General features: G+C 54.1%; 1 protein-coding gene across 1 annotated transcript in view; it reads left to right on the plus strand.

Moving 5' to 3' along the window:
• Positions 1 to 20,758, plus strand: part of WNT5B (Wnt family member 5B) — a 91,523-nt gene extending 70,765 nt beyond the window's left edge. Inside the window, exons 2-5 of the mRNA XM_061205058.1 lie at positions 8,599 to 8,752; positions 9,813 to 10,060; positions 14,501 to 14,793; positions 19,386 to 20,758. Coding sequence (XP_061061041.1) covers positions 8,667 to 8,752; positions 9,813 to 10,060; positions 14,501 to 14,793; positions 19,386 to 19,844 — 1,086 coding nt within the window. The 5' untranslated portion in view covers positions 8,599 to 8,666 and the 3' untranslated portion in view covers positions 19,845 to 20,758. The remainder of the gene's footprint in view (positions 1 to 8,598; positions 8,753 to 9,812; positions 10,061 to 14,500; positions 14,794 to 19,385) is intronic.
• Positions 20,759 to 22,480: the final 1,722 nt, after the last annotated feature.

A 22,480-nucleotide genomic window follows, 5' to 3' on the forward strand; every position in this document is an offset into this window, starting at 1 on the left:
GCTGCAAAGAGTAAGGTGGTGGAGCTGGGATTCCCCCTCCAAAAAAACCCAAAACTTACTTATTTTCATCTCCACCAACTGTTGAGAAATATCACACAAAGGAATGCTATATGCCTTAAGGCTGAGAGGGTCCATTGGGCAAAGCTTAGAAGGAAGAACTAGAGAGAGACCCAGGGACAGAGAGGGACCCAGGGACAGAGAGGGACCCGTGGGGGAACTTGCTGAGGCTGCCTTAACTGAGCTGAGAAGGAGAACAGTCACCAGGGGATTCTGTAGAAGGTTATGGGACTTTCTGATAAAGTCTGGGTTCATCATTGCATTAATCTCTGGTCTCTCCTTAAGAAAATATTTTAAAGAGAAAAGTGTCTATGGAGAGAAACGCACGCCGGAGAAACAGCTAGCTACAGGACTAAACAGCAATTATTGACCCCCCCCCAAAAAAAAGGGGAGACAGAGGAGGTTTTGCCAGGTCCTCTTTCCTGGAGCGAGTGGTCGAGGTAGCTGCTGTTTCTTGCATGGCTGGGCCAGGCCTTGCGCTTGTGTAACCAGCCCACGTGGTTTGCATTGAACCCCCTGAGCCCCTCCCTCCCTGCCAGCTCCACCTGCCCTCCAGCCAGCTGTCTCTGTACCTAAATTTTCCAACGTTCACTGAAAGCAGAGGTTTCTTTTTAAGTGTGAGGACCCTTTTTTAAGCAAGAAAAAAAAGTTATGTGCCCCAGGAGACAAAATAGTTATATTTTCCACTGAGATAGTATGTAAAGATTCCCTCAAATCATTAGGTATTTTCCCATTTAAAAATATCTGTGTTGAGAAAGACAGATATTATATGACATCATTTACATGTGGAATCTAGAAAATAGTACAAATGAACTTATTTACAAAACAGAAACAGACGCACCGACTTAGAAAATAAACTTCTGGTTACCAAAGGGGAAAGGTGGTGGGGAGGGATAAATTGGGAGTATGGGGTTAACAGATGCCTACCACCGTATATAAAATAGATAAACAACAAGGATTTACTGTAGAGCACAGGGAACTCTACTCAGTACCTTGTAATAAACTATAACGGACATGCGTGTTATTTCCAGTTTGAGGCTCTTCTAGTCTTGACACATGTTCTGGTGTGCACGTGGCAGATTCCTCCAGGAGAGTGGAACTGCTGTGTCTTCAGGAACATGTTTTAAAAATGTCACAGCTTTATTGAGATATAACTCACATACCATATAATTCACCCATTCAAAGTGTATCATCCAATGGTTTTAATATATTCCTTGACTTGTAATATACTAGCATCACCACAGTCATCAGTAGCACTTTTAAGTGAATTAGTATTTTATTAATTACAAGGATGTACATATACGTAGACTGTCAGAGTGGAAGTACGTGGACATATTTACTCATTGTGGAGACAATGCTTGGTCTGCATGTTCTGTGGTTCTGTGGTCTCCAGATGTCTTTAGCCCCCAGGGGAGGAGCCACTGGTTCCAGGCATTTCATGTAGAAATTTGCCATTAAAATCCATCCATCCATCCATCCATCCATACATACATATATATGTTATTTGAAAGACTTCATGCTTTAATTCGCTGCGTATTACTATGGATGGTTCTATGACAGTGGCTCTCACATTTTCTTGGGCATCAGACCCACCGGATGCCTTGTTAAAACAGATTGCAAAAACAAAAAAAACAAAAAAAAACAAACAAACAAAAAACGGATTGCTAGGCACCACCCTCAGAGTTTCAGGTTCAGTAGGTCTGGGTGGAGCTTGAGAATCTCTGTACCTAATCGGTTTTCAAGTGATGCTCATGCTGTTAGTGGGGGACCATATTTCGAGACACTTGTAGCCGGCTGTTACCTTGGAAGTTGGAGGACTGCGTGCGGAAGGAATTCATTCAATCATTCAGTAGATGAGATGGGGTATGAGACACAATTTGTTGGAGGGAAAAGGGCAGTTAGCAGGCTCTTGTAGTAGCTCAGAGTATGGCAGTAGCAATGGAGAGTCAGGAATACATTTTTAAAGTAATTAGGGAGTCACAGTCAAGAGGCCTTGACAGTTGCTTTGACACGGAGGGTATGGGTGAGGGAGGGGTCAAGAAGGACACCAAGATTTCAGGCCTGGATCCAGGAGGAGAATTGGAGGACAGAGAACAGGCAGGATTGCAAGGAAGAGGTGTAGCCAATCAGTATCTTCATGTCTGTACTTCTTGGCTCTCTAAGAAGACTTACTCAACCATCATTTCGTGGTCAAAAGGTGACTGACCCCCCTAAGAAACTAGAAGCATGTGATCATGGGAGTTTCCCTGGACCACGGATGTTACATGCTCAGTGGGGATTCAATATCAGATTTCAGAGGGACTTGTAACTTTAACAAACAAGAATTGTTCTGAGTACATTGGAAATTATTGCACTCCTTTTTATTTATTTATTTATTTATTTTTGGCTGCGTTGGGTCTCCGTTGCTGCGCGCAGGCTTTCACTAGTTGTGGCGAGCGGGGGCTACTCTTCGTTGCGGTGCGCGGGCTTCTCATCACGGTGGCTTCTCTTTGTTGTGGAGCACAGGCTCTAGGCGCATGGGCTTCAGTAGTTGTGGCACGTGGGCTCAGTAGTTGTGGCTCACGGGCTTTAGAGCTCAGGCTCAGTAGCTGTGGCGCACGGGCCTAGTTGCTCCGCGGCATGTGGGATCTTCCCGGACCAGGGCTCGAACCCGTGTCCCCTGCATTGGCAGGCGGATTCTTAACCATTGCGCCACCAGGGGAGTCTCGCACTCCTTCTTTATTGCAATATCTCTCGGACCCTTCCAAAAGCAACTTGAAGTTTTCTTTCTGACGAAAGCGCATTGCTATGTGCCTTGCTGCTTGCTCTGTCCCTCTCCAAGTCTACATCCTGACGTGGTCGTCCTTGGGCTGATCCGTCCTGCCTTTCCAGTAGGCTTGTCATCCCTGCTGGACCACGGCGCCTTGGGGGAGCAGCACCTTACACATTTCCAGACGCCGGATGGTGCTCGAGTCTCTGAGGAGAAGGTAGAGACACGGCTGGCGTCTCTGAAATCTCCATCTGCAGCCGACAGTGGTTCCCAAATAAGAGGATAAGGAACCGAAGCAGCTTCTCGCTGGTCGGTGGGCTGCCGCGTGTGGGGGCCTTAGTGTCCCGCCTCCTGTTTCCTTGAGAGCAAAGGAAGGCTTTTCTTTCCTTTCAGTTGGGTTCTGTCCTAATGACGGGGAGGAGATGGTGAACAAGATCGTTTCCAGAGCAAAGACACAAAACCACGAATAAACAGATTAGCAGGCCAGCTTCTTGCGCATTACATTCAGTGCTGCTGCAGACACTCACAGGAAGCTGGAGATGAGGAGGACGGAGGGGCCTTCTCTGGAGCGGGCGGTCAGTTGAAGATGTGACCTCAAGGCCAGAGGAGCCTGCCCTGCACAGAGAGAGGAGAAGCTGGTCCTGAGGTCAGCCAAGTGCAAAGGGAGAAACCGTGGGGACGGGCGGAGGCAGGCCTCAGACAGCCGGGGGTTCCTCCAGCAGAGTGGAAACCAGGAGAGGGTGGGAGGCCCGGCCGGGGGGGGGGCCTCTTGAAAGGCCTCGCGTACGTGTTGGGGAGCTCCGACTTCATCCTTTAGGAGACGGGGAGCCTTTCTTAAAAAAGCAGAGAAGTCTCTTGTCGATTTTGAGTTTTAAAAAGAGCTCCTTCGGGACTTCCCTGGCGGTCCAGTGGTTAAGACTCCACGCTTCCACTGCAGGGCGCACGGGTTTGATCCCTGGTCGGGGAACTAAGATCCCACACGCCGTGTAGGGTGGCCAAAAAAAATTAATTAATTAAAAATAAATACATAAAATAGAAAGAGCTCCATGGCAGCCGTATTCGTTGAAAGGCAATGCAGTTTTCCACCATCGGTGTAGGGCCTTCTCCTCCCGAAGACACAGTCCCTTGGTCAGTCCCTGTTACAAGCTATCTGAAACTTCTTTCCACGTTCTCCCCGAACCTTGCATTCTTCCCGTAACCACACTGCTCCTCGCCTCTGCGCCCCTCACACCTCACAGGGTCTGTCTCCCGACCCTCATCTCTCAGCCTGGTTGGGATCTCCCATCTCAACATAAACACCAGCTCTTTAAAACCATCATTCTATTTCTTATACATCAACTATCCTTCAAATAAAAGTGAAAAAAAAATCCTATTATTCTATTTTAATTTCTCCAGCTTTAAACAGCCTGACCTGTTCTCAATCCATGTATCATTCTGTTTGGGGGAAAGTCTGCTTTTTTTCACCCACAAGGCTGTGTGTGTGAGTGTGTGTGTGTGTGTGTGTGTTTATACTAGTCACTTTGTAATCAGCCTGTTTTTTATAAACATTGCTTTTGGGGCTACTTCCTACAAATCAGGATGTTGTCCTCGGACAGCCTTCCTCTTGGTAAGAGGGCAGTGGTGAAAAGCAGGGAAGCAGAGCAGAGAAGCCCTTTGCTCCAGGGATGGTACGTGATGTGTTTGGGGAAGAGGGGAAATGTCTCGATTCCAAGCCAGGGTCTCCCATTCAATCGCTGTAGGACCGAGTTACCGGGCCCCTCCACGCCTTAGTTCCCTGTGGTTTCCCTGCTCCAAGTGAGGATAAAAATAGCCTGTACCATAGAATTTTAGTGACAGTTAAATGAGGAAAATGGGTGTAAAACATTTGGCTCAGTGCATGTAGAAGGTGTTTAATAAATGCTCACTAGTATTAGGTATTGTCACTGGTCATCAATCAGGAGCTGTTTATTGACAGGTGTACGTACAGCAGGCAGGATGGGGCACCCAGGAGAAGGAGGGGGGCACATCCGACCTTCAGCAAACGCTGGACCTACCGGAGAAGTAGGAACATACACAGTTCCAAGGCAGCGTGTGCAGGCGTGGTGGTGCAGGCTGGACACCATCCTCCAGGGGCTAAGGAAACGCCAAGTCAGGGGAAAGAGCCTCCTGGCATTGGATTAATCAAAGGCAGCTTTACGGAGGAAGTGAACCTTGGTGGTGGACTTGCGAGTCATTTGAGGTTTGATTGTTTGATTGCCGGAGAGGCAGAGGATCAGGATGAGGTCTTGGGCGGGGAAGCAGGGCTTGTTCTCAGAGCAGGAGGAGACAGGAATAGGGACCCCGTGGCGGGAACTTCAGGCAAAGAGTTGGGGGGTAGAATGAGGCCAGGTTGGGAAGTTTCGGGGGTGCAAGGGCTGGGAGCCACCGTGAATTTTCAACCGGGGAAACGTTATGATGCACAGTCAGTGCTGCAGGAAAGCTGGTGTTGGAGCCCCATGGATTAGACAGCAGACAGCACTTCCTGGAAAGCAGGGAAGGGGGATGAAGGCACCTGCATCTCAGGAGGTGTTGTCGGGTGTCCTGAGGTCCATGAGGAGCCTTTCTCTACAGAGGTGGAAATGGAGTGGCCGGGTTGATGGGGGGGGAGGGGGGGGTGGGGGTGGGGGGGTGGATAGCGGGGAGGGGAGGGAAGGCACAGGCCTGCAGCTCTGGTACCCCCTCCCTTCCCCCCTCCCCCCCCCCACCCCCCCCACCCCCCCCCTGCAGAGCTCCTGGGACCAAGGGCAGCACTTGGACAGCAGCCGGGAGTTCACACAGGGACCGAGCTTGTCTACCTGCTGTGCCAGGACTGTTAACAAAATTGCAAATGACCTTTGAATTACAAGGCAGCAGCTCCTCGCTGGGTAAAAGAGTAAGAAGTAGCCAGTGGCGACCTGGAAAAGGGTCCCTGCAGGCTGTTCATTCTGGGTAGGTTTCCAGGTGGGGAGGGGGCCCACCTGGGGCCAGGGGGCAGGTGTGGGAGGTGACATCACTTCCTAGGGGACACCTAAGCTGCTTGAGTCCTCGGGCTCTGGGGGAGGCCAGTCCTGAGCAGCCAGGGGTGGTTTTGTGAACAGCCAGTGATCTTGGCGGGCGCTTGTCCCGCGGGTGGGGTTTTCTGTGGCGTCACTGCTCTGGTGTGTGGACAGCAAGGAGACGCCCCTTCAAGGGCGGAGCTGCTGCGTCGGCCTCAGTCCCCAAGCCCCTCTCCCGGTCTGCCGGCTGCTGGGGTGGACACGGCCTCTTAGGGAATGAAAACTTGTGGCTGGAAAAGTCCCAATTCAAACATGCACCCCTTTGGCTGTGACAGTAAAGTGGTCTCAGTAAGGACCCTGGACGTGCGCAGAGGGGCCCGGGTACAGCAGGGCTGCACCCAACCTGGCCACTCAGTGGTTTGGGGGATGCTCCCCCCAAGAACCCGAAACAGGGTAAACCATCACCCTCATTTTGGATCCTTGTCCCCCCTTGATTTTTCCTCGAGGTTCACTGGACCTGACATATTACGTACTTATTTGTTCATGGCTGTATCTCTGGCACATACCAGGCCCCCAAGACACATTTGGCGAACGACTATTTTGAATGAATGAAATAATGCGGCCGGAGGGCAGAGTAGATGTCTGACCAGCTCGTTCTGGCCCTCAGGAGGGGTCCTGAGTGAGAATGTGGCATCCTCCCCTGGTCCGGAAGAGAGAGACCCTGGACCCCCCCTGCTTAATCCTGCCCTGTCCGCTGGCTCGTTCGGCCAAACCATGGGCCTCACAGCCTCCTTCCTCCCCAGCCGGGTGGGGCAAGACGTTTCCATTCTGCCCATGCCAATGAGGCCAGTCGCTGGTGGGGGAGGGGGGTGGGTCACGTCTGTCCGTGGGAGAGAGCGGGTCCTGAGGGCTGCTGTGTGTGTGTTTTGGGGACACGTGTTCAATTTCAGGTGCCGGACATCTGGAAAGCAGAGAAAGAAGCCACCACACATGCTAGGGTCTTTTGTTTTCCTTTTCTACGTTTTTAAAACATATATTTTTTAATGAGCCGAGGGTTTGCTGGAAAGCACAGGGCGGTAGGAACAGCTGCCCGAGTGATTCCCACCTTGGATGATGTTTACGAGGGCGGGATTAGCGGCTCGGGGAAGTTTGGCCTTAGCGCCTGTGCTGGAGCTGGGCGGTCAGAGCCGCTCTGACTCCTGTCCTCGGAAACGGGCCCAGCGTGGCCTCCGGTGAACCTGGGACTTGCAGGAGAGGCTTCACAGGAGCCCGATGAGAGGGTGGGACAGAAATGAGAGAGAGGGACCTGGGGATGAGAAGTGGCACCAGTTGGGAGAGAGAACTCAGCTCCGCAGTGGTGGGGATGGGCCGGCGGGGCGCGGGTGTGGGGAGGGAGGGGACCACAGGGAGTGGCCCCGGCCCTCCAGTCCCCGAGAAGGGCCGGTGGTGGGGTGGAGGGTGTTTGCACAAGGAAGCGCTTTGAAGCTTCTCTCCTGTCCTCCCACTCTGGCCCTGGTCCCCTCCCCTCCATAAAGCCATTAGCTTCTGGTGCCAGCCCTATCTCTGCTCCATCTCTGGGCCCTGTCGGTGCATTCACAGACCTCCTGCCCTGGGGGACGGGGAGGATTTATGGGGGGGAGGGCCTCTTCAGAGGAGGCGAGGTCTGTTAGGAAAGCAGGGTGTGGGGAGCTGCCGGCGGCCGCCAGGCCGGATCATTTCCGAGCTGGCTCTGCATGACAAAGGGGCTTTGATCTGCCCCCCACCAGCCCGACACACCTGCCCGCGGGTGCCCCCGCCCCGACGGAGACCTCCCGAAGAAAAGCCCGGAGGGGGTGGGGACAGCTGTGCCCCAGCTCCCCCGGGCCCTGCTCGGCCACCTTCCTCTCCTGGTGGCCCCGGGACAGATATATCTCCCAGGCTGATGACCCAGAGCCCCTCCCGGAGAGCCAGGAGGCCCTGTGCTGCTCGGTGAGATGGGGGTGGTCTCGGAGTGTGGGAGCGGGTGTTTCATTGAGGTGGGGTGCTGAGGGGCCCTGGGGGTGTGGTCACGCCCTGGATGGGGGCTCAGGGAGGAGAGGAGGTGGGGTTGCGTTGCCAGAGGCTTGCTTCAGGGTCCGTCTGTCTCCAGGGGCTCTGGGAAAGCTGTTCTCTGGGAACAGGCAGTCTGATGCGAGGGTGGCAAACCCATCCCTCCTGGAGGGCACAGAGGAGGCATGGGCCACCGAGGGCACACCGCTGGCACATCCTGGGGGCAGCTTTTACATTTCCCAGAGGAGCTGGCTCGAGAAAGTGAAAAGTCCCTCCCTTCGCCTACTGTCTGTCCTGGCGGACTCGGGTTGGGATTTGGAAAACGCGTTTAGCGCGTTTAGCGGGAGAAGGGTGCAGATGGAGAGCGGAGGCTCCTGTTTGGCTGTAGGCAATCAACTCGCCAGGTGTTTTTAGCTCCACACAACAGATGCATCCCTGGGAGGAGCCGGTGGGATGGTCCTGTCTCTTTGGACGTTCTGGAAGGAGGGCAGGTGTGCATAGCAGCAGCCAAAGCATCTCCCTAAATGCCGCCAGGAGCGGCTCTGCTCTGGAAATGCCTTGCTTTCCTCCCTTTCCTGGTCTCTCAGTCCCCTGTTTCCTTAAGCAGTGGGTCCCGAGCAGGGCTCCCCAGGCTGGAGCGACCCTCAGGGTGAGAAGGGGAGGGTGGGACGGGAGGCTGGGGAGAGATGGACCTTCCCTGGGAAGCAGGCCCTCCTGGTCCCCCTGGTCTGCGTCGCACACTGACTGCTCCCTTTGGTCTCTTCTCTCCAGGGAGCCCGTCTCGGAAGCCGTCAGTCCCCGGGGTCTTCCCCGGGCCCTGGGGGGGGCGCAGGCGGACCATGCCCAGCCCGCCTGCCCTGCTCGCTGCTGCTGCTGCGCTATTTGCCTGCTGGGCCCCGCTTCGGGCCGCGGCCAGCTCCTGGTGGTGAGTGCAGGCTGAAGCCCTCCCAGCCTGGCCACCTGGGCCATAGAAGAGGGGAGAAGGGGCCATTCCCTTTTCAGCAACCCCAGGAGAACGGGGACCGCTCTTTCTCTCCCGAGCCCCCAGAGTTATGTAAAGGTTCCCTGAAGAGAAAGGATTAGTTCATTTGGCTTTTTCTCTGATCCTGTCCAAATCCCCTTTCCCTGGACCTCCTCCATCTCCATGGGTTGTTAGAAATAGCTCTTTTGTTGCTATCGGATCAATACGAATATTGATTTTTTTTTTTTTTTTTTTTCCTGCTGGCGAGGGCAAGGAGAGTAGGATTCCCGGTTTCTAAGTCTGAAGACCAGATGAGGGATTTGCAGGAGCGTGTGTGGCTTCCTTTTGTGTTGTTAAGATTACTGTCACTGCCGGGTGGACAGGGGAATGGCAGGCATGCCCCCCGCCCCCTGTTTGGCATGGTCTGTGCTCTGCTCTCATTTTTGATCAGATGGCAAAACCACAGCTTTCTGCTGTGACTTAGCACCTTATTATATCTGCTAGATGAGCAGGAGAGCCCTACAGGGCAGGGGCAGGGGCCGTGTGGCGGAGAAGGAAGTGCAGACTTTTAGAATATATGGCCATGTATGTAAACTGGTTTCGATTTTAAAGGCCTAAGGGGAGTTTTCTTGAAAGGAATGGACTGCTTTCCGCACACATCCTGCCCTTGGGCCACAGTGGCCTAACCCTCCTCCTGCAGAGAAGCGGCCTCACGCACAGCGCGCCCACCCTGCAGACCACTCCGGCCATCCCCCCTGAAGCCTTCTCCCAGCTCTGAGCGCTCCTCCCTGTCTGATCACTGTGGATCCAGACGCCCAAGGTGGTCTCGGGCATTCGACATCTCACACGTCGCCTGCGTTCGTGCCTCAGTTTCCCTTTGAAGGCAGGAACTCGGTTTTGGGTGACTTTCCTTCCCAAGCCCCCGGCTCAGGGCCTGCCCGCGGAAAACTCCCCTGGGAGGGGGTCAGGTGCGAGGCCTGCCGCTGCCCCTGGGCCGCGCTCACTCCCAGCCCTCTTGCTGCAGGTCTTTGGCTATGAACCCGGTGCAGAGGCCTGAGATGTTCATCATCGGGGCGCAGCCCGTGTGCAGCCAGCTCCCCGGGCTCTCCGCCGGCCAGCGGAAGCTGTGCCAGCTGTACCAGGAGCACATGGCCTACATAGGCGAGGGGGCCAGGACGGGCATCAGGGAGTGCCAGCACCAGTTCCGGCAGCGGCGGTGGAACTGCAGCACCGTGGACGATGCCTCCGTCTTTGGGAGAGTCATGCAGATAGGTGAGCGGGGGGTGGGGCTGGAGCAGCTGTGCTTCCCGGCCTGGGAGCCAGGGCTCCACGGGGACCGGCGTGCAAGGGGGTGGTCTTGGGTGGCGTACTGGCGCCCAGCCCCGGGGTCAGCTGGCCCTCTGCTTCCCGCCCGGCCCCGAGCAGGCAGCCTAGAGGCGCTCCCTCTGGGCAGGGGGCAGGGGTCTAAGCTGAGTTAGAGCGGATCGGGAAGCCCGCCCACCACGACTGACCCCTGTCTCAGCTCCAGGGCCTCCTCTAGAGCTGTGGGCAGAGAGCTGAAAATTGCAGCCCTGAGTGTCTGGAGAGTTTTGCCTCTTCCACTTGGACACTGAGAGAGAGAGAAACTTTGGGCCAAATTGGCGATGGCTGTCATTAACCCGACCCAGATCCAGTCCCAGCTTTTTCATTTGAAAGGGGATGTGTGTGAAAGTGAGGGCGGGGAGGGGCAGACTGAAGGAGGAAGATGAGAGGGCCACCCCTGCCTGTATTCCTGTCCTGTCCCCTCTCCCACTCCTGGCCGAGGATTCTTTGGCTACCCTATTGCTTAGATGGAGGTGTGATCTGGGGTCTAATTGTTTTAGGTCCTTTTGAAATGCAGTCCTTCCCTCCCTGGCAAGAAATTGAGAAATCCGGCCCTATTCTACTGGTTCTTATCCCCAGGGCCATAAAAGGAAGGTGTTAGAGCACCACGTCCCAGCTCACATTCTCCCCCAACAGCTTCCCCCCAAAGGCAACATTCTGGAGTTCCCTGAGGCTGCGGTTTCTAGCAGGCCAGGACCAGGGGAGTTAGGGATTCTGCGCCTCTTTTGCGAAGGCCCCGCCCTCTCCTGACCCCTTTCCCCTCCCTCCCTGCCCCACATTGAGAAGTGAGGTCCAGGGAAATTACACTTTGAAACTTGCTTCTCTCTTCTTCCTTCAGCATCAACTCAAGGTCCTTGAAAGGAATGCTCATGAGTTCCTGCAACAGTCCTGCTGGGCAACTTTCCCAAAACAATAGGCCTGGGGGTCAAATGGGATTCATTCATAGTTGATCAGTTCTTCTCAAATGCGCTTAGTGTCCGTCCCTTCTTCCTGGTGAGGGTCTTGGTTAGCCACTCTCCCTGCCTGCTGGGTTTCAGGTGAGGGAACTAGGATGGCCCAGGTGCAGAGAGAGGCATCCCCTAATCACTGTCAGGGAACTAATATTTCTTTGGGACCTAGTGAATGCCTGACGTTGGCCAGATCCTTTTCATGTAATTTTGTTGCGTGAAGGCCCAAAAGCACGGCTTTGCTTTAGGGAAGAAGGCGTGTCGGGAATAGAGACTCCGTGGGGTGCAGGTCTGCGTGGTGGAGTGACCAGTGAAAGCAGACGCTACCAGTCTCTGCCCTATTCTGTTACAAATGGAACCCCTCTGTTTGCCTTATCCTCACCGTCCCCTTTCGCAGCTTCCCTGCAGGCTTATGCTGCCTGGGAAGCTGTCCTCCCGCCTCCCGCTGGGCCCAGGCATTCTGGCGAGTCCTCTCCCTGTGTCTGGCGGGTGGCTTCTGAGATGCCTTCCTTTGAGTCACTGCAAGAGTCCACCACCAGAGGGCAGCAGAGCGGCCTGGAGGGCACCAGGCCCCTCGCCTGGAGGCCAGGGAGGCCAGGGAGGTGGGAGGTTCCTACGGGTAGCTGGGCAGCTGTGGAACAGAGGACGTGATATTGTCCTGCTGTCTCTGTGTCCCGGGAAGATGCATGACCTCTCAGGAGCTCCCTGGCTGCTGGTTTATCAGCCTTTGTCCTCTCTGTATTGTTTCACATATAGAGACGCCCCCAGTTCTCTGCTGTTGAGAGCAGCACGAGGTCTGTCCTTAGGCTTCCCTGAGGCCCACGTGCTGCCCCAGGAAGGCAGAGCTGCCTGCACTCAGGGCCGAATGATGCCCCCAACCAAAGGAGACAGAGTGACCACGGGAGATCCTGAGGGGATTCACCGGGACAGACCGGGATCCAACTACATGGTGGGCTGGACCCTCAGAGCCCTGACGTCTGCAGGATTACGCTCAGCTGCAGGAACGTTATTTTAAAAGGCAATTCTGAGAGGGGTGACTCAGCTCTGCAAAGCATGTTTGCTAAAGAACGGTGGTGGAAGAAATCAGACATATGTAGCTTGGAAAAGAGAAAACATAAAAGGCATATTCGTTGTTTTCAAATCCTGAAGGGCTGTCAAATGGAAGAGGGATTAGCTCCAGAAGAGGGAAGTTATAGGGAGGCATCTTTCAGCTTACTCTAAGAAAGAACATTCTGGTGATTAGAGTCATTTTAAAAAGATGGAGTGGGTGGCCTTGGGAATCCAACCCGATTCTCCAAGGCATGTTGTAAAAGCGATGCTCACAGCGGATGGAGTGTAGATCTGGGCCCAGCTTCAGACTCTCCTTCCTGTCCCTGGATGCCAGGTTGGGGGTTGAGGAACTGTTTTAGGGAGACTTCTCAGGCATGACTCCTTCAAAGGGGTGCCCAGGCCCTCCTCCCTAAGACCCCTTGGCCATCTTACCGTCCTGGGAGCTCACATAGTCTAACTCCCTAGACCCATAGATCCTGTCTCTGGCTGTGGTTCACACTGGCTCAAACATCAGTCCCAAGGGCTGAATCATGAGTGTGGCTTCCCACATCACCTGGTTTTTCCTGGTGCCTCTCCTGCTCCACACCTGACCAGAAGCTGACCCCTGGTTACTGGAGAAAAACTGACTTGCCCTGTCTGTCCTGGTTGCAAACTTCACTGTGTTGTGCCTAGACCATCCAGAAGTAGGGCCAGGTGCAGTGACTGCAGACTGCCTTCCTCACCACCTGCCAAGACAGGATCGTGGGATGGCTACCCCTGACCTTGGAGGCTCAGAAGAGGGGGGGCGTGGGGAGCAGAAGATCCTGCCTGGTTTAGTCGCTGAGATCAGGACTGAATCTCAGTTCCCTGCTAAGAACGCCTCCCCTCCCTCCATACCTGAGTCCATACAAGTATTATTTTACTGAATGTAAATCACGTATGGTACAATTCAGCATTTTGAAGTGTACAGTTCAGTGTATATTCACCAGATTGTGCAACCATCACCACCCTCTAATCTCAGGACATTTTCACAGCCCTGTAAAGACACTGCATACCCACAAGTGGTCACTCTCCACCTCTTCTTCCTCTTCCCCAAACCCTAGACAGCACTAATCTTTCTGTCTCTATGAATTTTCATATTGTGGACATTTCATATAAACGGGATCATACAATACATGGCCTTTTGTGTCTGTTCAATACAGACACAAAATGCCAAGTGGCTCACTTATCATAATAACTCAAGGTTCAACCATGTTGTAGCCTGTCTGCAGCACTTCATTACTTTTTATGGCTGAATAATATTCCATTGCGTGGATAATGCCACCTTTTGCTCACCCATTCATTCGCTGATGGACAATATGAGTTGTTTCCACTTTTTGGGTATTATGAATAATGCTGTGACGAACATTCACGTACTAGTTTTTCTGTGGACATATGTTTTCATTTATCTTGGATATATTCTTAGGAGTGGAATTCCTGGGTCATATGGTAGTTCTACATTTAACCTTTTGAGGAGCTGCCAGACTGTTTTCCAAAGCAGCTGTGCCTTAAAACGTTCCCACCAGCAACACATGAGGGTTCCGGTTTTTCCATATCCTCATCAACTTGTCATTAGTTGCCTTTTTGATTATAGCCATCCTCGTGGGTGTGAAGTGATGTCTCGTGATTTTGATTTGCATGTCCCTGGTGGCTGAGTATTATTTTTTATCAACGTTTTTATTGAAGTAGAACATCCATCATATGGGTTCTTAAGCGGTTCACTATAGCAATAAAGTACACAGTTTGGGTTTCTTACAGGAAATGATCTGGATATTTAGAAAGACCGTGCTGAGTGTCCGTGGAGGTGGTGCCCCAGTACCATCGGGCTGGGTGGCAGTGTGGACCTCAGGGGACAGAGGGAAACGGCTCAGACGGTTCTGGATGTTGTCATCCTAGTTCATTTCTACTCCTGGTCTCGGCCGCTGTCCAGCTAGATAATGCAGGCGTAAAAAGACAGATGTGTGACTCGTGGAGGATGAGAAACAGGCCTGTGAGGGAGAGGTGTTTGCCAGGATAGAGCTGCACTGTGGGTCCCATGATTTGTGCCCAGTCTCGTTCCGGCCGTCCCACCTGGTCCACCAATGCCTCCATGCCCCCCGCTCCCGTCCACTCAGGCCGGCCTCCTAGGAAGGCACAGCCGGGGAAACCTCTCCGGAAGGGATGAGGTGCAGGCCGGGGCTGAAGGGACTCACGGGCAGACGAGTCAACTTCGGTTCCTGGTCCCGGGCGCTTTCTAACCCCGGGGGCCTCGGCAGGGAGAGGTGCCCCCTCCGGGCGTGCGGGCTGGCGGGGCGGCAGGGGGCAGGGGCCTCACCCGTCTCCCTTCCACCCGCAGGGAGCCGGGAGACGGCCTTCACCTACGCCGTGAGCGCGGCCGGGGTGGTCAACGCCATCAGCCGCGCCTGCCGCGAGGGGGAGCTGTCCACGTGCGGCTGCAGCCGGGCCGCGCGGCCCAAGGACCTGCCCCGGGACTGGCTGTGGGGCGGCTGCGGCGACAACGTGGACTACGGCTACCGCTTCGCCAAGGAGTTCGTGGACGCCCGCGAGCGCGAGAAGAACTTCGCCAAGGGCTCGGAGGAGCAGGGCCGCGTGCTCATGAACCTGCAGAACAACGAGGCCGGCCGGAGGGTAAGCGACCCCGCCCCACGCGCACCTGGACGGCGGGCCCCGCCCACACACACAGCTGGACAGGGGGCCCCGCCCACACACACACCCGGACAGAGGGCCCCGCCCCCCACACACACCTGGACAGGGGACCCCGCCCCACACACACCTAGACAGGGGGCCCCCCACACACACACCTGGACAGAGGGCCCCGCCCACGCACACACATGGACAGAGGGCCCGCCCACACACACACCTAGACCATCGGCTGTTCCTCGGCTCTGCTGTGTGATGGCGGCTGGTCCAGGAAGGGGGGTGAGTCTGACCACAGAGGTTCTTATGATGCTGACCTAGATTCCCACACTGTGGAACTCATCCTTGATTTCCAAAGGCTCCATTTCCCACAAGACACACGCAGTTGTCACTCTTTTAGCCTTATCTGTTTCTCCACAGGACATCCGTGCCTGTAGGACTTAGGTGCAGTCTCATCATCAGAATCCCAGACACCTCTTGTCTTGGCTGCCCCTCCTGTGTCATTTGAACAGCTAGGATGATTGGAAGTTTCGGCCATCAGACCTCGTCTAGGGTTTATGGTTTGTTAGAGGCTCAGGTAAAGCAGAACTGACTTTTCAGGGCTGCCATCATGCATATCCCGAGACCCAGTCCAAAAGCACACTTCAGTACCGATGGCAAACACACTTGGGTGCTTTAACCTAAGTGGCAGTGTGGAAGGCAACCATCCTTTGAAGGCCCAGTCTCATCAATCTCATGTAAGAGGCGAGGGTCTTCTGAGCCTCAGTTTCAGTGGAGACTAAAATGTAGGTTTGGGGAGAGCTGGGTTTATTGTCTGTGCAGAGCACACCTGGGCCAGGGCTCTGGGCTTCCTGCACGGGTGCTGGAGAGCTTGGGCCTCATCTGCCGGCACCTGCTCAGGAAGCCCCCACATCTGAGCACACGGCCTGCTCCTCTCTCCTGAGCGGGGTCTGCCTCTGCTACCGACTGGAGGCCTCTCTCAGCCACAAGCTCTGTCTTCCACTCTTCAGGCGTCCACTGTGGATGTGCGTCCAGATCTCCCTGGAGAGAGGTCTGAGGCCCGAGTGCTGGGTGGCAGGAGGCCCTCCTGGCGAAGGGCCGGGGCCACGGACCTCTCAGGAAACTACACAGACCTCTCTCTGGGAGAGCTGTCCACACTCAGGTCTGTGTCAAGCCCGGGCTCGGGGCCCAGCAAGGTACTTAGTGAGGCCAAAGATGATCTAACGAAAAAACAGGAGCAGCAGTTTCTGGAAGAGAAATAAATGCAGAAATTTAATGTTGGTTCATTGGTGATTCAGTAACAGGATATGGATATACTTCTAAAAAGTGTTAATATATTAATTTTTTTTTTAAATTAACTCGTTTCATAGGAGCACATATCAAACAAAGGGGATTGGAAATGCCTTTTCTATGACTTAGCATCCTGTGGTGCTGGTAGAACATGGTACCCGTGTGTAAACCTAGCGCCATCACTGGCGTGACATCAAATCAGAATTAGAATTGGTTATTGCCCAGCATCTTCCTTGCAGAGCCCACGTCCAGAGGCTAGTTTTGTTTAGCCAGATATGGGTGTTTAGCTGTGGCGTGTCAGGAGTTCGGGCCGTCGCTCTGATCCGTGGCTATTGTGCTATAAATCCGGGTGGAGAGACCAGAACTCTTCTGCTCTGAGGGCATCTGTGGAGCTGCCTCAGTCTCCCACGACTTCCTGTTTGCCAGTCTTTGGGAGTCTAACCGTGAAAGACTGATTGGAAAAAAAAAGGTTAAGGTCTCCACTTTATCTCCTGAACGCCCAAATTCTACCCATTTTTCGAGATCTCAGTTCAAATACCACATACTCCCACAGTCTTTCCCATTCCCCATGGCTAGCCGTCTCTGCATCTGAGGCGCACTGGAGCCTTGCGGACTTGGCTGAGGTGTGAGACTTTGCTTCCTCCAGCTCCTGAGGACCGGGGTGCCCTGGGACCTCTGCTGTGCTCTTGGTTGGGGGCGGGGGCGGTGTGCACGTGACAGTGCAGGGAAAATTCCCCGTGGCCTCCTAGCAAGAGGTCAAATTCAGGAAGGCTTTCCTGTCTCTGCTTGGAGCCGCGCTTGGGGCCCCGGGGCAGATGCGGAGGTGACCAGGCGCTCATCCTCATCCGGGCCCCACTTCTGCTGGCTCCTCATTTCTTCACCCTTAATTGTTTGTTTGCTTTTTCCAGCCCTTATCTCGGCTGCGCCTTCCATCAGCCTGTCCGACCCCCTCCCCGGCTTCCTCTGTCTCCTCCCTGCAGCCTCCTCACCTCTGCACAGCCCTTTATCTCTCCCCAGCCTCCACCTGCTCCAGGTGGGGAATCTCTGTCCCTCTCTATGTCTTATCCCCCCTCCAAGGAGCAGGCCTCGCCATCAATCACCTCCCACCTCCTCACACCTACACAGAACCTTCCTCAGGAAGGACTAAGCGGTGGCCGGGATTGAAAATGCCCCGGACCGGTATTACACAACCAGATCTTTTTAAAGGGTAGGATATCTAGGATCTGACATCTTGACCACAGAGTAAATCTTGGGCATACTTTGCAAGAAATTTCTCTTGGCCTTTGAGAGCCTCTAATGACCTTGTTTTACAATACTGAAGCCAGGGGCGGTGGGTTGATACTGCCTTGTCACTCAAGGGCCTCTGAGCATTTTCCAGATGAAAGCTGCCTCGTCCTTGTGACACTCCTGCCAGTGACCAAGCTCTGTCACACCGTTAGATGCGGAAGAGGGGCCAGGGGCTCTGCCAGGGGGCGAGATGTAGACCTAAGAAAAATTTTAAAACATTCTCTTGCTTTTTCAGTTCGCAGCAAGGGCCAAAATTACCAACCTCCTTCTCTTGCAAGAGGAGCATCTATATATTAGCAACAGTAAAATATTTAAAATACAAACATTACCGTCTCTATGGTGTCTTTCTTCCTAGAAGAAGGTAGAATGGACGTCTAAATAGTGAGGGTCAGTGACGCTCTCCCTTCTGGATTTGTTTTACTAAAATTCCTGTCCCTCCCAAATCTCCTGAAGTGTTTGCTCCCCGTTGGAGATGCTTATCCGCCCCTCACCCCCAGTCACTCAGTGTCGGGTACACAGTTTTAGGCCCTTAATGTTTCCTCCTTCTTCTAACAGCGCCAGCTGCCTGACATCCCTCTCTAAACCGAGGACCATTTCCAAGGAATGTCAGGCTCCAGCTCAGACCCGGGGGATTTGCGCCAGGGGACGATTGCGGGCCCCGTCTTTGAAGTCCCTGTCGGAATGGGGTATCAGTTCCTTTCTGCCTTTGGCCTGGAGCTGCCAGCCAAGTGCTGGTGCCTTTAACCTTGGGGAGGGGGCTGCCTGACTTCTCCACCCTAATCCTTTTTTAAGCCCCAAGTTTGGTGAGCAAGCCTTCCTGGGTGGCCCTTGCACAGCTTATTGAGCCTCATGTAGAGCGACAGTTTCTCCACCCTAAAATAGTGGGAATAGTTCTGTACCAGAAAAAAATCAGGAAGAGTTTGGACAGGAGTAATGTGAGCTGATGCAGCTGAAGCTCCCTCTTGCACCTGCAGTGGTCCCGGCCGCAGTGCTGAATAAAGACACAATCTGGGGACTCTTGAAAAGAAAGCCGAGAGAAACCCTTGACAAATGAGTCCTGCCTGCGTCGGTGACAATAGCTGTGGCAGAAGAAAATGTTGGGCGGCAGACCTGCATCTTTATCCTGCCATCTGCACTTCTGGGCCGGCTGCCAGGGCTAGTTGACACAATGCATCCGTATGCTTTCGCTGAAAGGCACTTTGTAAGCAGCTTTCTGGTCTGCTGTTGCTGTTCCATTTGGATTTGGGGTAGCCCACGTTCAGGTCCCCTCCCATTTTTGTGGTTCAGTGACTTCTGGGTGGATTTGTTTTCCAAGACATCCGCCCTAAGATGGACCCACCAGTCTGCTCTCCCATCGCAGAGGGCCTGCCCCTCCCCTGCATCACAGCCACTCCCAGGGGGTGTCTTGTCACAGATGTGCTGTGGTTTATGGTGAGGCTCCGATGGCTCTGTGGAGCTAGTGACAACTGTTAACACAGAAAAAGGGACCGTTTAATTCTTAGGGGACTTGACAGGATTGGGGATAGCTTTCGGCTAGCCAGGGCCGTGCCAGCAGTCTCTGTTACAGGCTCCTGGTACGGCTGATTCTTTTTTCTGGACTGGGCTCCATATTGTGTAAAATCTAGACTCATGTTGCTGGTTTTTATTTGTTTGAGACTTTGATCAAGATAGAAATAGCCTTTTTTTTTTTTTTTTTTTTCCTGCTGGTAACGATGACACATTTCTTGTGACAAATTTCAAGTGATAATAAATGGGTAACAAAAAGGGCAAGTGTGCCATCCTGGTAGTGACTCAGACATGGCCGTCACCTCCCCAGAAGTTTTCTATGTGCTGTTCCTTTTATCCACTTTCAACCTGGAAAGACCTTTGGACACGGTTGGAAAACCGCCCCTCCGCACTCGCACCCCGCCGGCCCTCTCCTGCGCTCGCCCTCGCCGGCCTCCGGGCATCTTCCGTCAGGGATGCTCCTTCTCATCCCCTTCTCTCTCCTCCCCCTCTCCCCGCAGGCTGTGTATAAGACGGCAGACGTGGCCTGCAAATGCCACGGCGTCTCGGGGTCCTGCAGCCTCAAGACCTGCTGGCTGCAGCTGGCGGAGTTCCGCAAGGTGGGGGACCAGCTGAAGGAGAAGTACGATAGCGCGGCTGCCATGCGCATCACCCGCCGGGGCAAGCTGGAGCTGGTCAACAGCCGCTTCAAGCAGCCCACCCCCGAGGACCTGGTCTACGTGGACCCCAGCCCGGACTACTGCCTGCGCGACCAGAGCACGGGCTCGCTGGGCACGCAGGGCCGCCTGTGCAACAAGACGTCCGAGGGCCTCGACGGCTGCGCGCTCATGTGCTGCGGCCGCGGCTACGACCAGTTCAAGAGCGTGCAGACCGAGCGCTGCCACTGCAAGTTCCACTGGTGCTGCTTCGTCCGCTGCAAGAAGTGCACGCAGGTCGTGGACCAGTTCGTCTGCAAGTAGCCAGGGCCGCTCTCCGGTGCTCCTCCGCACTGCCGCACAGAGTCTATAGGATATAAATCTATATAAATCTATTTTATATTTGTATAAAGAAAAGGATGGATGGTAAATAACTGAAGGAAGAAAACGGAAAGGAAAAGCCTATTTAAGAGGCGCTGGAAACCTTGGAGGATTGGATTTTGCTGGTTCTCTGCTCCCAGTGGGTGGGGAAAGGGCTCTGTCCCCGCCTCTGGTGGGGCCTCTCAAGAGGTAGGGACTTGGGACTGTTCCCTGTCTACCCACCGCGGCCTTGAGGACAGAGGTGGTGCTTGGAGGGGGAACTTGATGATGTCTGGAGTCTTTGCTGGGTGGGTGACTGCCCTGCGACCCTGGCCTCTGGGCCGGGCGGCCCCGTGGAGTGGCGGGAACCCCGCCTCACGCCTGGCATCTTCTGGGTCTCGTCCAGGACACCGACTGGTTCCATGAGAGGCCCAGTGCCTCCTTGCACTTTCGTCCGTGTGCGTACTTGCAGAATCCACAGTTACAGGAAAGAGGACCGGCCCCACGCCGTCTCTGGGGACCACAGGGGATTTGTTTTCCAAGACATCCGCCCTAAGCAACTCCTCCCCAGACTCCGGGTCCTGCCTTTCCAGCGAGAACTACTTTTCCTTCCGATGCACTGGCTCCTGCACCAGGAGGGAGGGGTCGTTTGACCTGACGTGTCAGGAAAGACATGGCCTCTCTGTGCCCGAGCTGCAGAAAGCCAGGTGGTGACTGGCGAGGGCGGATGGCGCCGTGCCCCCGCGCAGGGAGCGGACGCTCTGAGGCTGCTGCCGGCCCGCCCCGCTGCGGGAAGCTGGGGCAGGCGCGGCCCTGCTCGGCCGGCCTGTTGCGGGCTCTTCTCTTGTGCCCCAGATGTAGTTTCCCTCTGACATTAAACACCCTCCACTGAACTTTCTCTTTCCTTACTTGGACACACGGTTATGTTTCATGGGTCCTTTTATTTTCGATCTGATCCTTGGAACCCTGCTACAGGGTGCACGCACGGAAGAGGGCAAGAGAATGGAGACGTTTCAGAGCCCTAGTCTGGTGTTACAGGGACAGGGGGACATCGTGAGAATTCATAAGGTGACGCGTGCGTGCACGCCTTCTCCCCAAGGGCAGCACAGAGTTAAATGATGGCCGTTAATATCACTGCTCTGAACAGAATTCAGAGTTAGGGTTAGACCTCACATTTACCTCCTCCTCCCCATCTTCCCCATTTTACCTCCCACCAGTCCTCTTGGGCTCTTGGTGACCACAGGCGTTGGGGATGCCCTCTGCTGGCTTCTCTGTGTTGCCATGGCCGGTTTGGGGGCCAGAACTTCAGTTTTGGAGTATCTGGGACAGGAGAGAATAAGGCAGAGCTCAGGCACCCTAGAAAAGGCGGGAGTTTCTGGGAGAGACACTGAGACAGGCTGTCCAGCGAGCCAGAAGCCACAAAAGACACCAGTTTTATGTTAGAAAAGTTTGTTTCTGGGGAAGTGATGGGATTACGGAATTAACTTGGTTATAATGAGCAAATGATGCTGCAGAACAGTGTAAAAGAGATTCTGCCTGAGGGTATCCACGGTCCCATATCCTGCTGTGTCTTTAGTGCCTAAAGAAGAACCTCCTGACCCGACACCGAGGAACATCCGAAGTAGGGCTGTGTTCCCTGTAACTGTTCCTCGCACGGTTACCCAGATTGGTTGACATTTTCAAGAGGAATGGTCCATGAGAGAAAGTGTTTAAACCAACTGGTCTACAAAAGATCAAAACCACGTCCTTGGCTTCAATCGCTGGCATTTAACCAAATAAACCAACCAGTCACCCAAATCAACCGTGACGGTCAGGGTTTTGAAACACTGGCTGGCTTCATTGCCCTTGCCTACATCACTGGTCCACAGACCCCGAGAGTTACCTTGTATCAGGTGCTCAAAGTGTTTAAGAGCTGAGACCCAGTTCATCCTCAGACACTTCAGAAAGTTAGTTGGGAGTGACTCGCCCACAATCCCAAAAAGTGGCCCCGTGTTCACAAAGGGAGATGGATCACCCCTGTCATGCCGAGCTTATTCCTGCAGAGTCCTGGCAAGGGAATGGGCGAATAGTCAATGTTTTCCTTCCAACTGGGGAGAAGGTTGTATGTTCAAACACCCATGTGATTGTTGCAGCCGCTGACAACCAGGTCTCAGGATTATTTAATGTTCAAAATGGGTTGGGATGAAGTTAGAGTTATTGTCACACGCTTGTGGGATCCTGGTGAATTGGCAGCTGCCTGTGATGCGGCCGGTGAGGCGGTGGGAAGTGGGTGGAGAATATGGAGACCGCCCTAGAAAACTGAGCTTCTGGGCACTTCCCCGGCGGTCCAGTGGTTAGGACCCCGCACTTCCACTGCCAGGGGCCAGGGTTCGATCTCTGGTCGGGGAACTAAGATCCCACAAGCTTGTGTGGCGAAGCAAAAAAAAAAAAAAGCTTCTGCTCAGAACCGTAGACTGTTTGAGCAGAGAGTGTGGCAGTCAGACCCCCAGCTCCTGTGTGTCCAGATAAGGACCTCCAAATCATGAGCAGGTCCTAAACCTTAGTGTGCTGTGAAAATGCAGAGTCCTAGACCTGCAACGCCAGAAATTTTTATTCACTTG

The sequence above is a fragment of the Eubalaena glacialis genome, chromosome 11, assembly GCF_028564815.1.
Source record: "Eubalaena glacialis isolate mEubGla1 chromosome 11, mEubGla1.1.hap2.+ XY, whole genome shotgun sequence".
NCBI lineage: Eukaryota > Metazoa > Chordata > Mammalia > Artiodactyla > Balaenidae > Eubalaena > Eubalaena glacialis.